At 54.3% G+C, this 14080-nt stretch overlaps 2 protein-coding genes across 3 annotated transcripts; both read left to right on the top strand.

Moving 5' to 3' along the window:
* The first annotated feature begins 1244 nt into the window (after positions 1–1244).
* On the top strand, positions 1245–5373 carry LOC150000110 (3',5'-cyclic-AMP phosphodiesterase 4C-like). Its single transcript, XM_090290211.1, has 4 exons — positions 1245–1637; positions 4360–4551; positions 5126–5162; positions 5257–5373. Exons 1-4 carry the CDS (start codon positions 1492–1494, stop codon positions 5371–5373), a joined length of 492 nt encoding a protein of 163 aa, XP_090146337.1. The 5' UTR covers positions 1245–1491.
* A 120-nt stretch (positions 5374–5493) lies between these two features.
* Positions 5494–12919, top strand: PDE4C (phosphodiesterase 4C). Of its 2 annotated transcripts, none has more exons than XM_090289978.1 (9): positions 5494–6168; positions 6706–6869; positions 7069–7167; positions 7573–7737; positions 7824–7923; positions 8557–8711; positions 10016–10138; positions 10470–10583; positions 11111–12919. In XM_090289978.1, the coding sequence occupies exons 1-9, from the start codon at positions 5982–5984 to the stop codon at positions 11357–11359; spliced, it is 1356 nt and encodes a 451-aa protein (XP_090146104.1). In that variant the 5' UTR covers positions 5494–5981; the 3' UTR covers positions 11360–12919. The 2 variants fall into 2 exon arrangements, with proteins under 2 accessions (XP_090146104.1, XP_090146103.1); XM_090289977.1 differs by having other exon boundaries at positions 10401–10583.
* Positions 12920–14080: the final 1161 nt, after the last annotated feature.

The following is a 14080-nucleotide window of genomic DNA, read 5'->3' as shown; positions in this document are numbered from 1 at the left end:
CTTGGGACATAGGACTATTACAAGCCAGTGGTGCCGAGGCTCCTCGGAGATACCCTGGCCCCAGTGTCCCCACCAGGCAGATCCTGGCAGCCTCTATCCCCTGGGGAGCAGCTATAATTAGGTGTAACCACAGCAGCTACAGATGATATTTTTGTCTTGGGGACAGCGAGTCTGGTTCCCACCAGGTATCTTGGGGCCTTGGGGGCAAGAGGAGATTCCAGTCAGGCCCTTGAGACTCCTTGTCCTCCTGGGACCCCTCTCTGGACCTCCATTTTTCTCATCCATACAATGCAGGCAATAGTGTGGTTAGGAAGTCAGGAGAAGGTCAGAGTCTCCTCACTGTGGTGCCTCCAGCTCCCCCATTGAAGCTCTGATCGCCCCAAGCTGTATCTTTCCCTATGTGGGCCAGAAATGTGGGTGCTCCACAACTGGTACAGTCTCCCCAGGGGCATAGCTCAGACAGTGGGAGAGTGTCACTCCACAGCAGGAACACAACTGGGCTCAGGGTTTCTGGGTCCCTGGACCTCAGTGGCCCCTACCTGCGATGTGTGCATTCAGAATCCTGCCTCTGAGGGTGATATGCTCTGAGACTTGGTTTTCCCTCCTGCACAACAGGGCAGGGCTACTGACTCCAGCATTCTGAGGGGTAGAACACCTGGTATAGGCCCCTGAACTCCCTCAGACACCAAGGTGAGGGCTCCCTTTCCAGGCCCTCCGGGTCCTTCTGGTGGCTGGGGGGGAGGGGCGTCAGGGGGTAGGGGGTTGATGCTTCACAGAACAGAATATCTGGCTTGAATGTAGTTCGGATGTTTGTCCAGTAGAGACAGCAAGAGAAGGGAAAGGATCCAGAGACAGGGCCTGGGGTATGTCAGAGCAGGTGGGGGTCATGTGGGGACTTGTGAAGGAGGGCTGGGAGAGGAAGTGCTGGTTTTGAGCCCCTCTGCCCTGCCAGGAAACTTTGTCTATTACCATCTTTCTCTATGCCTCCGTTTCCTCACCTGGCAAAGGAGTAAGGGTTTGTTGATCCTGGGCAGCCCCTTGGTGGCCGCAGGCCTCAGTTTCCCCACTTGGGAAATGGGCAGAGTGGAACTTGAAGTACCGTGTGAGATCTGGGCAGCCCCTTGGCACACGCCGTGCCTCCGGTGCTCTGCCCACAAGAGAGGGTGCTTCCCTTTCTGACTTCTGCATCTCACTTTTTTCAGTCAAGTTAGCCCAGGGAGCTGCACTAACGTGAGACATGTTGGTAGAGGACAGGGGCACAAGATCTGGGTTCTGGGCGCCACGGGGCCACCCCCCAAAAGGAAGAGCACAGAGTGGCACCCAGCTCCGTGCCTCAGTTTCCTCATTTGTCCCGGTAGGGGCTTCCCGGAATGGTCCAGCGGTGAGGCGGGGCAGTGCTCCTTTTGCCCCCTCCCGCCGGCCCCGCCCCCGAAACTGTCCAGAAAAGGTTGCGCGGCCCAGGATCCGTCCTGCCTCCAAGCTGTCGCGGAGATGCAGAGTGCCCCCACGCTTGCTCCGGCTCCTGGGCCTGGCTCTCTCCAGGACTCCCCACGCTGCTCCCCAAGGCTCTTCAGGAAGCTCCTGGTGAACCAGAGCATCCGCCTGCAGCGGCGCTTCACCGTGGCCCATCCGCTGTGGTGAGGCGAGAGGAGGGCTAGAGGGGTCACCGGAACTGCCAGGCTGGAGGTGGGAAGGATACAGACAGTTAGGGACAACTGGGGCCGAATTAGGGGTCATGGCATGGACGCAAGCCGGGGATGCGGTTGAGGGTGAGGGTGAGGGTGACAAGCGGCTGTCTCCAGCTTTGCAGCCCAGAGCAGGATGGGCTTAGGCTCACATCTCCTCCTGACCCTCCCGCCTGGGCAGGTGGCCTGAGTGTCTCGAGAGTGAGGGGAGAAGCGAGAGTCACTCCTTCCCTTGGTCTGCTCCCCTTCACCGCTCCTGGTGCCGGCGACGACATGACCTGGGGGCTTTACACGAAACCCTCGGTGTCCCCGGAGAAAGACCAGATTTTATGGAGGCCTTTGAGGCAGGGCATCGTAGCAAGAGAGGAGTTGCACGTCCCAGACTGAGAGCAGATCCGTGCAGCGCAAATCGGTGGCGTCCTCCAAGGACTGGTGACCTCCATGGGTTCGAATCCTGGCCCTTCCGGACGCAACAGTGAATTCGTGGGGTGTGGGGGCGAAGCTAGGGTCGGAGATGTGGCTTGTGGGCGCCGACTGTGTCTGGCACCTTGTAGCCGGTTTGTGCTGCACTCACATTCCCTTGATAATTTGGGATCCTGCGGCTCAGAGACTGGAGGTCTCCTCTCCAAAGTCGCATGGGCAGTGACAGCTGGTGGGGGTGAGTGCAAATCGTGGCCGTGGTCTCTGAAGACATCATTGCAACCCGGGAGGGGGTTCCAGGTGTCCGGGAGAGCGTTCCCAGGGCACCCACTAGCCGCCTGCTAAGGGTGGTCCCTGCCAATGGCTCTGGAGAGAGCGGAGGAGCCTCAAGGGAGCGCCCTCGGTTCCCAGAAGGTGAGGCTGGAGGATGGCGGGTCCCTCCAAAGACTCCATGCCTCAGTTTACTTGTCTAACCCATGGGCAGCCGTGCGGCTTCCAGTAAGGGCGACCTAGCCCCGCGCCGCCCACGTCATGGAACCACACCCTGACCCCGCCGCTCCCAGCTAAATTTAGAGCAGAAAGAAAAACAGCTTCCCCAGCTGCGGCCAGCCCTGAACCCTGCACGCCGGCTGATTAAATTCAAACCCAGCACCCTATTGGCCTCTCCCAGCTTCGGTTTTCCTAGTTATCCACGGGTGCGCTTTCCCAGAACCTTTGTGGAGAGGCGAGGAGGGGAGGGTTCGCCACCCCTAGGAGGGCGGGTTATTGTATCAGCCGCTAGTCCCCCTCGGAACATCCCTCCACCAGCACCCCCGCTCCCTTTGCTAAGCAGGTTAGGGTAAAAAAGCCTCAGCCATCTCCGTGATGTCGTGAAGCAGGAGCTCGGACGCACGCGTGGTAGTGGCTTCTCCTGGCGCGGCTGAAGCCGAACAGGCGGAGAGAGGCCGGACAAAGCCAAGCATTCCCGAATTTACCTGCGTGAGGCCGAAGAGAGCCGAATAGCCCGAAGGTATCCGAACCTGCCCGAGCGCGGTCGGACGTAGCCAAATCAGAACGAACTCACTAGATCGAACTCTGCTGCATCAAGCCCAGTAGAACTTAAGTCAAACCCGACCATGCTTGACCGAGACGGCCCGAATCCAGCTAAACGGACAGAATCCTGCCGAATTCCGGATGTGTGACCTGGCGGGGGGGATCAGGTGGACACTGGCCCTTGGCCAGAAGCCCCAAGTCGTGGGCGGTCCCCGGTGTTTCCTTGTCTCTTGCCTGCGCCATCTCAAGGGCCGTGACCCACAGGCAGTCCCTCTCCCCGGTTTCTAACTCTCTCTCTCTCTCTCTCTCTCTCTCACCTTTGTTCTTGCTCACGTCCCCCTCCCACTCTTCCTCTGATCTCTGACCGCAAGGGGGATGAGCATAGATTCCCCATTACCCAGTCAGAGTGTGGCGAGAGGGAAGGACAGGGCTGAGAGAACTGGGAGGGAGGAATTAAAGATTGCTTGAGCAGGAGGTATTATGGGGAGGCCGGTGCAGAAGTCCGGAGGTGGAAGACGACAGAACATCCGGGCGAAAATGAAGCAGGGCAGCAGAGGATCTGGGGGCGTGGTCCACGAGATTGGGGCGGGGCTAAGTAGGTTGAGGGTGAACAAGAAAAAGCGATCCAGAGCGTGGCCAAAACTGACTCTGGGCGGGGTCTCTCGCGTATGTGGGGAACCTCGGAACCCGCCGGATCTAGGCAGGATCCAAGCACCTGCAGAGGGAAGAGCCCAGAAAGTCTTTTCTAGAGCCCAGAAAGTCTTTTCTAGTCCCTGTGAACTTACCATGCAGCCCAGATCTCAGTTTCCTTCTTAGGGATATGGACTCCCAGCTGCCATCCTCAGGCGCTCAGTTGTAACTTTCTTAAAGCACCCTGAGAGAAGGCTCTACCAGCTTATATTAAAGATAGGGTGGTTGATGTCCAGAGAAAAGTTGAGACCTATCCATGATCACAGAGACATTTGGGAACAGATCTGAAACTCACGTCCTGGAGACCAGATTGATCCCAGTGGGAAGGCTCTGGGTACATGGAGACCAAGCCATGAGGGGTGCCAAGTCCCTGAGTAGAGGTGTGACTGTGAGGCAGGTGGACAAACTGTAGGCTGCTCCTTAGTGGCCCATCGTTCTGCTCCAGGGAGGATGTGAAAGAACAAGTTTGAGCCATCACAGGCCATCCACTTGCCAGGACCCTCCGCTCTGACCATGCCTCCTCTGCTTGCAGCTTTGACCTGGACAATGCTCTTTCATGTGGGAGAAGCGCCCTGGACCCCCAGGTCGGGCCTGGCCTTGCCCAGGTTGTCCAGGCCCCTGCCCAACACAGCCAACGGCGGGAGTCCTTCTTGTACCGTTCTGACAGCGACTATGAACTCTCGCCTAAGGCCATGTCCCGGAACTCCTTGGTGGCCAGTGACCTGTGAGTCTGAGGCTGGTGGGATGACACCTCCTCGTCTCTTCCTCCTTCTTTTATTCCTCCATTCAGCACATCTCCTTCAACTGGCCATTTGAATGGGGCTTTGAAGTTTAAGTAAGAGTTTGCCAAGTAGTCACTTATTCAGTTGAGCTTGCCTAGAATGATATCTGGTGATCTATACTTGACTTTAGGCTGGGATTGGTGGAAATCCAGAAACATTAAGGACAATTAGTAGAAACTGAACAGACATCTTGATTTCAGCTTCCTGGTAGTCATAATAGAAAGAGAAATAAAATAAAATAAAATAATATTGCCTTGCCTCTAAGACCCTTGCTGCCCCCGGGACTCAGTTTCCCTGTGTGTGAGATGGGGATAAAGTGAATGAATGGTTGGAGAGGCTGTGGTGGCTTTCAGGGAAGAGTCCAGTAAGGGGAGCCCTGGGACCAATAAGGCATGGGAAGGAGAAATCGAAGGAAAGAAGTGCTTACCTGAGGGCATAGTGCAGGCAAAAGCTGGAAGATGGAAACGTGCAGGAGATCACCCTGGCCACCCTTTCTGATGTCCCATCTCCCCACAGACATGGAGAAGACATGATTGTGACACCCTTTGCCCAGGTGAGTGCCCACTCTATCCCCCTATCCCTGCAGGACCCAAGCAGGTGAAGTCTACCCTCTCCATTTCCCATGCTGATCATCCCTCTCCCGACAGGTCCTGGCCAGTCTGCAGACAGTTCGGAGAAATGTTGCAGCGCTAGCACACCTGCAAGGCCTCAGGGCAGCCAAGTACACGGGGTGGGGTGGGGCAGGGCCTGGCAGAGAGGACTGAGGGAGGGGTCAGGGGTGGTGGTGGGAGGGGGTCAGGGGCCTGGTGATAAGGTGGGTTGGGTTGGGGCGAGGTCATAGAGGTCAGGCAAGGCACCCTGAGCAGACTGTACTGCAGGCAGGCATCCGTCGGGAACCCCCCATCTGGCTGTCAGCCCCCTCCACCTACAGGTAATGTGCCTGCTCCTACCCCTTCCTGTCACTGTGGGGCCACTGCCAGTTTCTTCTCCTTGGTGACCTCCCCAGTCCATGAGTCCTTAGGCTGTGCTCATTGTTACTCTCCAAAACACCCTAAATGGAGTCTACCACACCCATATTACAGATGGGGAGGCTGAGGCCCACAGACCTGCCCATAGTCATACAGCCACTTGGGGATATATCTGCAACTCAAATCCTGGGGTCCTGAGTGGCCCCATTGGGAAGAACTCTAGGGTCCAGATGTAGAGATGGAGGCATAAAGGGTGTGGGGTCCTTGAGTGGGTGTGGAGCAGGCCCCTGACGGCTCAGCCCCCAGAGGACAATGGGCAGGAGCTGGCTTTGGAGACACTGGACGAGTTGGACTGGTGTCTGGATCAGCTGGAGACACTGCAGACCCGGCACTCGGTGGGGGAGATGGCCTCCAACAAGGTGAGGAGGGCCAGAGAGCTGAGGTCACTTGCCTCCGTCCACAGTGCCCCTCATCACTGTCCTCACCTTCCCCTGCAGTTCAAGCGGATGCTGAACTGGGAGTTGACTCATTTGTCTGAAACCAGCCGCTCCGGGAACCAGGTGTCAGAGTACATCTCTCGAACCTTCCTGGGTGAGCTGTTGTGGGTTGTCCCTGCCTGGGCAACATGCAGAGGTAGGAAGAAGGAAGAAAAGAAAGACTTCTATTACAGACCTCAGTCTGTGGAAGAGAGAGCCAGCCATGGACATCCCTAGCCGCAGGAATGAAGACTGGACCAGAGGGAGGAACAGGAGGAAATTCCAGGAGGAGGGGGACATTAAAGCTATGGTTTTGAAGCATGAGTAGAAGTTTTTCCAAGAAGGAGATGGAGGCAACCAGACAGCTGGGTCTCCAGCTTGGGAGATAGAAAGGACATTGCGCTGTTTGGGAGAAAACACTGAGCCCTGGGTTCTCAGGGACCATGTCCATCATAAGGGGTTACTGAGGTCAGCCATGAAAAGAGGGGTAGCTATAGGCCATAGGGAGACTTTGCTCTGAGCTTCATTTGATCCAGGTAAAAAGGAAATAAGGTTAATCCTGAGGCCTAGCGAAGTCTGGGGCCTGAGTCTAGGCAGGATAACCCTAGCAAATGAATCAGCTTCTCTGAGTCCCACCCTGTCCTCCTTCCAGACCAACAGACTGAGGTGGAGTTACCCAGAGGGACCCTCACAGAACCCCCGAAGCCAGTGTCCCACATCAGCGGCCTGCATGGGCTCCCCCACAATGCCAGCCTCTCCACAGCCACCGTCCCACGCTTGGGGGTCCAGACTGACCAGGAGGGGCAATTGGCCAAGGTGGGTTCTCAACCAGAATGCTGTGACCCAGGTTAGAGTCCCAGCTCCGTTTGGATGCCCTATCTTGAGCCTCAGTTTGCCCATTTGTATACTGGGCAAGTGAAGCTCAATATAAGATCTGGGGCCTGGAGGAGAGTGTCATAGGTCTAGAGTCTGTGTGAGTTGGGCTGGGGTCAAGCTCCAGCTCTTCACATTTTAGGAACTTGAAGGCACCAATAAGTGGGGGCTTGATGTGTTCAAGGTGGCAGAGCTAAGTGGGAACCGGCCACTCACAGCCGTCATATTCAGCATCTTCCAGGTACTTCCCATGCCCTTGGCTTCCAATGTCCCTGGGTTTCTTTCACCTCTTTCTACGTCAAGACCTCAGGGGACACACTCCTCCCTAACACCCCTAATGGGATATTTGAGCAGGCCATGGATGGACGAATAAGAGTTCACTAGGCTGAACGGTTCATTGCTGATTGTCAACAAGCCTCAGCCCTGGGCCCAGGCCTGAAGAGACCCAGTCTGGAGGGAACTGCTGTGGGGGTCAGGGACAGACCAGAGAGGAAGGACAGGGATGAAGTGAGTTCAAAATTGAGGGCATCCTGGACGATGGAGCATTTGAGAGATGGAGAGAAGTTCAGAAGGAAGGAAAGCATAGGAACAGTGTGTACTGCTGCCCTGAGGCTGAAATCCTAACTGGGGGCCTGTGATGAACCAGAAACGGGACTTGCTCAAGACATTCCAAATCCCAGCGGACACGCTTGTCACCTACCTGCTGACACTGGAGAGTCACTACCATGCTGATGTGGCCTACCACAATAGCCTGCATGCCGCTGATGTGGCCCAATCCACACATGTGATGCTGGCCATGCCTGCACTTGAGGTACGGCCCTACGAGCAGGCTGAGCAGGTGCAGGGTGAGGGGTGCAGAGAGCCTGCCCCTCACCTCTTATGCCCATGCCTGCTCAGGCTGTGTTCACAGACCTGGAAGTCTTGGCTGCCATCTTTGCAAGCGCCATCCATGATGTGGACCACCCTGGAGTCTCCAATCAGTTTCTCATTAACACCAGTGAGTCGGGGGCCCTGCCTCCACCTGTCAATCATACACTCTCTGGTGGTCCCATCCTTACTTTGAGCCTAGTCTCCCTGTTTGTGAAATGGCTGTGACAATCTTCTCTCCTTTAGTTACTCAGAGAGGGTTCAGGGACATAGTAGACATTCAATAAATGAGAGAATCACAAATGTGGCAGGGCTGATCTGGGCCCGCTGAGATTTTAAAGTTTAGGGTCCTTTAAGGTAGCTGAAAAATTCAGTCAATAAGCAATTACCTGGTGCCTCTTGTATACATCTCAGAAGAGCCGAGGATGAGAGTACAGCTCTCTCACTGGAGGATTCCAGAGTTTAATTATTCAAAGACTTAGTTGTTCATTCAACCAGCTCTTAGTACGCACTGTCTCCTGCCATGCCAAGTCCTTAAGGAGACTCCAGTCTCGAGGAGGCGGAGCAGAACACAGATGCCCCCAACCCTGTGAAGCCAGAGAGAGAGAGGAGAGAGACAAGGTGGTAGAAAGTTTCCTGGAGGAGGGGGCATTAGAGTTGGGGCTTCAATGCATGAGTAGGAGTTTGCCCAGAGTTCACGAAACCTGCCTTTTCGTGAAGTGGGTTGGTCGGCAGATCTTGAGGCTCTCCTCCTTCCCCACAGACTCGGAGCTTGCGCTTATGTACAATGACACCTCTGTGCTAGAGAACCACCACCTGGCTGTGGGCTTCAAGCTGCTGCAGGCAGAGAACTGCAACATCTTCCAGAACCTCAGCACCAAACAATGGCTGAGTCTGCGCAAAATGGTCATTGACATGGTGAGGCTACAGCGATGGGCAGGGTGGGGTGATCTTGGCCAGGTTGGGGGTTCAGTTGAACCTGGGCATGTCTCTGCTCTAAGCCTAAGCTTTCTGATCTATCAAATGGGTGAGAGGGGGTGACCATGCCCTTGGTCCTGGCTGTGGTGCACACACACAAGCGATGCAGAAACTGAGCTTTTGGGGTTCTGGTGCAACTTTTCTGAGCCTTTAGTCTGCCATTTGATATTTTCCAGATTGGGAAACACCAGTAAGTTTTGGGGTCTTATGCCTCATTCATTCATTTTACAAGCATTTATTGAGCACCTACTGTGTGCTTCCACTGTACAATGACCAAGGCAGTTCTGGCCTGAGATTCCGGTTTGTGGGGGAGATGGACGCGTGGGTAGGAACCATAATGGGGATGGATGACCTGTAGACAGAGCTGTGAAGGGGCATGTTCAAGGTCAGGTAGTGCTTCTCCAGGAAGGAACGCTGAAGCTGGGGCCTGCAGGGTGGGGAGGGTAGGGGCTGGGAGGAGTGTTCCGAGCAGAGGGAATTGCATGTGGAAAAGGCTCAGAGGAAACCAAGGCTGCCAGTGAAGAGAAACTAAAACTTTGGTGAGATAGAATGGGGCCATGGGTGGTGCGCATCATTTGGGGCTGACTGGAGGTTTGGGAAGAAGTTTTGAGACTTTTGTCTGATTCTCAGAGAAGCCCATGGGCTGAGTGTGGGTTACTCCTGGGCTGGGTCGACATGGGTCCAGCGAAGTTGAGTTTTAAACAACTGCGTTTGGGGCTGAACTTCTCTCCAAGTTGCTGAAATCAGCCCTCCCAGGCACACAGTGGTCACAGGAAGATCTGGGGAGCACCAAGTCAGGTCATTCTCAGCTTCAGGTTAACCTGTGGCTCCCACGGCCCTCGGGATAAGTCCCCCACTCCTCCTTGAGGCCCTCTCTGCTCCTGTCAACCTCACTTGCTCCGGTCATAACTCTCCCTCTATGTTCTTCAGCTCATCAAGCCCTGGAGGCCATGTCCTGGACTGGACCTCACTGCTGCCCTGAGGGACCTCTCACCTCAGCCCCCATATTTAATCTTTAACATGTGGGATGCACTCTATGAGCCCAACAAGCTCAGAGATGGGATAGATGATTCATCTCTTCTTGTGAGCTGGGTTTTCAGCCAATAACGTTACATCCCCCCATTTTAGAGATGAGGACACTGAAGCTCAGAGAGCTGTGGGTCCATGTGGGTGTGATGCCTGGGAGTAAGGGGTGAGGTGGGAGCAATGTTCATACCTGTCATTCCCCCCTCACCTGCCCCCAGGTTCTGGCCACTGACATGTCTAAACACATGAACCTCCTGGCTGACCTCAAGACCATGGTGGAGACCAAGAAGGTGACGAGCCTGGGAGTTCTGCTGCTGGACAACTACTCTGACCGTATCCAGGTGTGTGGCTGGGCAGAGCCCCGGGCCTTGTTTTCCATGCCTCTCATTTAGCTTGCATTTATGAAGCATTGACTGTGTGCCAAACTTGAAAAAACAGAGGCACTAAAATTCATGTGATTGTACCTTAGCCACTCCTTTCCCTCTCAGGCCTCATTTTTCCCACCTGTAAGAGGGGTATGTTCATGGCACCAGCCTGGCAGTGGGGATTAATTGGGCCTGGGGGTGGCATGGCCTGAGCCCTCCCAAGCCTCCACCTCCCCAGGTGTTGCAGAACCTGGTGCACTGCGCTGACCTCAGCAACCCCACTAAGCCGCTGCCCCTGTACCGCCAGTGGACAGACCGCATCATGGCTGAGTTCTTCCAGCAAGGAGACCGTGAGCGAGAGGAGGACCTGGACATCAGCCCCATGTGTGACAAGCACACAGCCTCGGTGGAGAAGTCCCAGGTTGGAGGGTGGCTGGGTCAAGCTGGGGGGCTCTTGGTATGGGGGAGGGAGAGGAGTGGCTGAGCCCACCCCCATGAGTTTTGGCTTGACCCCAGGCTGGTCAGTGAGGGAGTGTGGCCTAAGGGTGTGTTCTGCCCTGGGCTGCATGGAGTCAGGCTGGGACTCATTCTCTCTGGGCTGCAAGGAGAGGGATCTGCACTCATGGGGTTTGAAGATGTCTATTCTGAGTGGTGTAGGGGACCTGGAGGGGCTCTTAGTCTGAGGGTACACATACACCCAGCCCTGAGGGGTAAGGGCTGGGGTGGAAGGAAAGACTTAGGGATTGGGGCAGCCCAGAGGGTCAGGGGGTGCTTCCTAAAAGAGAGGTTGTCTGAAGAGGGTTTTGAAGAATGAGTAGGAATTGGAAAATGACATTCCAAGGAGAGAGAACAACCTGAGAGAAGGCCTGGAGGCTGGACTGGGTCTAGGTTCCATGGTGACTCACAGCACGGCTACCTCTTCCCCCACAATCCTGTATTACCCCACAGGTGGGTTTTATTGACTACATTGCCCACCCACTGTGGGAAACGTGGGCTCACCTGGTACATCCAGATGCACAGGACCTGCTGGACACACTGGAGGACAACCGCGAGTGGTACCAGAGCAAGATTCCCCGCAGCCCCATGGACCCCACCAGCCCTGAGCAGGGCGGCCAAGACAGATTCAAGTTTGAGCTAACGCTGGAGGAGGCAGAAGAGGAGGAGGAGGAAGAGGAGGGGGAGAGAATGTTAGCTTAGGAGGCCTTGGAGTCACCTGACACTGAACTGTTGTCCCCTGAGGCCAGCTCAGAACCTGAGGCCTTATGCCTGGACAACCAGAGGACTGTGGGCAAGACCTGCGTGGATCATGAGGGCAATGTGATGGCTGAGTCGTTTGGCACCTAATGGTCCCTAATGAGTGGGCGGACTTTCCTGGAAGAGGTCCCAGGTGACCCCAGGCCTTGCCTTCTCCACACATTGAGAGAGACAACCAAGCTTTTAATTATAGGCAAGATTCAGGGTCAAACTGAAGACATCTGGCTTGGGTCCACTCTGATCCCCAGCTCTGCTGAGAGAGCTGTCCTCCAGAGTCAGCTCTGAAGTTGGGGCTGGGTCATGCCTAACTTCTCCAGTGGTCACTCTTGAGCCATCATCTAGTCTTTCATTCTTTATCAGATATTTATTGGGCACCTACAGTGTGCCAGGTCTATGCCCTGTGTAAGGGGGTGAGGAGTCAGCTTCTAGGAGAGGCCCTCAACAGGTGCGCCTCCCTTTCATCGGCTGGGAAGCTCCCTGCAGGAGAACGGGACCTGAATAGGGAAACGTGTGGCACCAAAGCATTGTCCAGTTCCAATTCTGGTTCTGGAGCTCTGGAGTGGGGGTGAGCAAAGAGAAGGCTCTGTGGGGACATCTCTGAAGACTGATGTGGCCTGTGGCTACTTGTGCATCAGTTATTGCTTTAAGTAGTTGTAATTTCTGTCTTCAGTGGTGTCTCTGGGTGCACATGTTCTCTCTGGCCCCAGGACACCCGGCTGGTCCCCTTTCACATTCTTCCTCTTATAGAACAGCAACAAAAGCACAGAATTCCCCCCCACACAATTCCCCTCCTGATTCTGAGGGTGTCCCAGACTCACCCTAGGGAGGCCTCCTGGGCCTCAGTTTCCCCTCTATGGCCTAATCTTAGTATTTGGGTAAACTTTAGTTGAGGCGTAGTGTCTGTGACCACCCTGAAATATCTTAGAAATCTGGGGAATTTAATGTTTCTCTAGGGTTAAATAAACCCTATTACCCTAAACTAGTATCATGTCCATTTCATGGATGGGAACCCTGAGGCACAGAGCGGTTCTATTGCCTCCTCAAGGCCATGCTGCTGGGTGCTGGATATTAGCCAGTGGCAGGGGCGTGGCAAAATTTGGAGGTCTTCTGTGCCTGGGGCGGGGGTGGCCTCGCTGGGAGAAGACGAGGAGGCTCTGTGTTCAAGTCTCAGGTTCAACTCCTGTATCAGGAAGACTCAGTACTCCACACCACAACTTGCCTCCCTGCCAGTGTGCCTGAAAATGTATTCGTGACACACATTCTCACAGCAACCTCTGGCTTCCGGAACAGCTGGCTTCATTACTAAATGATTCCAATAATTCATCATCACAATTACTGATCAAATTCCAGAGGGAGAATTAATCATCATCTGGGTCATGAATTTGATGCATTTCCTTCCATTTCTTTGAAAGGCAGAGATTTAGGGGCTGATTATTTATAATTTTTCTCCTTCCTCTTTACTTACAAATAATACATGTTCACTGCAAGTAATTTGGAAATAATGGAAACATAAAGAAGAAAATAAAATTCAGTTATAATTTCACCCCAAAACCATCTGCCTTCAGCATTTCACCTTTTTTCCTTCTGGATTTTTCTTCACCCATTCATAAGAACACTCATACATTCCCCTTCATTTTGGGCCACAGGCATCCCTCCCACTCCCCCTTACTGATTACATTCTACCCACGCTGGCTTTCCACACCCCAAGCACAGCCTCATCTTAGGGCCTTGGCACATGCTCTGCCCACCACCTGGAATGCTCCATCCTCACTCTTTGGGTCTCAGCTCAGTAACCCCTCCTCTGGGAGGTCCTACCTGATTCCCACCCCAGACCAGTACTGGTGGAAGCTCTGAGGGATTCTTTGATTCATGGCCACCATGCTCTCCAGACCATGATTTCAGGATGCCTGGGCCAAGTCCACTGCACCATCCTGTGTCCTCAAAGAGGACTGCCAGCTTCAAGTCCCTTAACGTCCTGAAGCCTTTGTCACTTCACAGATAAAGTGGACTCTTTGTGAGGGTCACATATTGCAACAACAGGTAACATTTGAGGAAACCATATCCTGAGCTATATATACTCTGAGTGAAGCAGGACCTGGGAGAGTTTGGGGTGCTTCTCCCACACAGCTCCGTCTTCCCTGCCAGGCAGGAGAACACTGTGAAGTATGCAGGCTCCCCATTCAATCATCCCTAATTCCAGAGCCAAATGCTGATTCTTAGCAAATAAAGGCCTTGCATCATTTTTGTTAAAATACAATTTTCCCTGGGACAAGCTGGTGCACATCATTGTGGGGTTTTCCCCTGAGGAAAAACCCGGGTATTTCTGAGTGCCACCCACGTATGAAGCCCCAAGCAGGGAGGTCAGGGAGCCAAGCGGCCTGCAAGTCCTCACTTCCACCGCGTGTCTGGACCAGCCACACCTGGGACCCCACCCAGAGCTGGGACTCAATTGCGGATTTATTTTTTAAATGTTTTCCTGAATTTTCACAATTCTCTTAAGTGGGTTTGTGATACTTTTATAGTCGAAATAGGGGAGAGGGACAAAACTGTTACCCTTAGGTAAAACATTTCCCAAATGAAAGCGGAATGGGAGGGACATTTTGCACTTCCAGGGCGCTGGGGGCCTGTGTGGATTGAGGCGACGGTCTGGGGCACAAAGTTATT

The sequence above is a fragment of the Furipterus horrens genome, unplaced genomic scaffold (assembly GCF_987537825.1).
Source record: "Furipterus horrens unplaced genomic scaffold, mFurHor1.1.pri manual_scaffold_10, whole genome shotgun sequence".
In the NCBI taxonomy this organism is placed as follows: domain Eukaryota; kingdom Metazoa; phylum Chordata; class Mammalia; order Chiroptera; family Furipteridae; genus Furipterus; species Furipterus horrens.
This window is presented reverse-complemented; position numbering and strand designations above follow the sequence as displayed.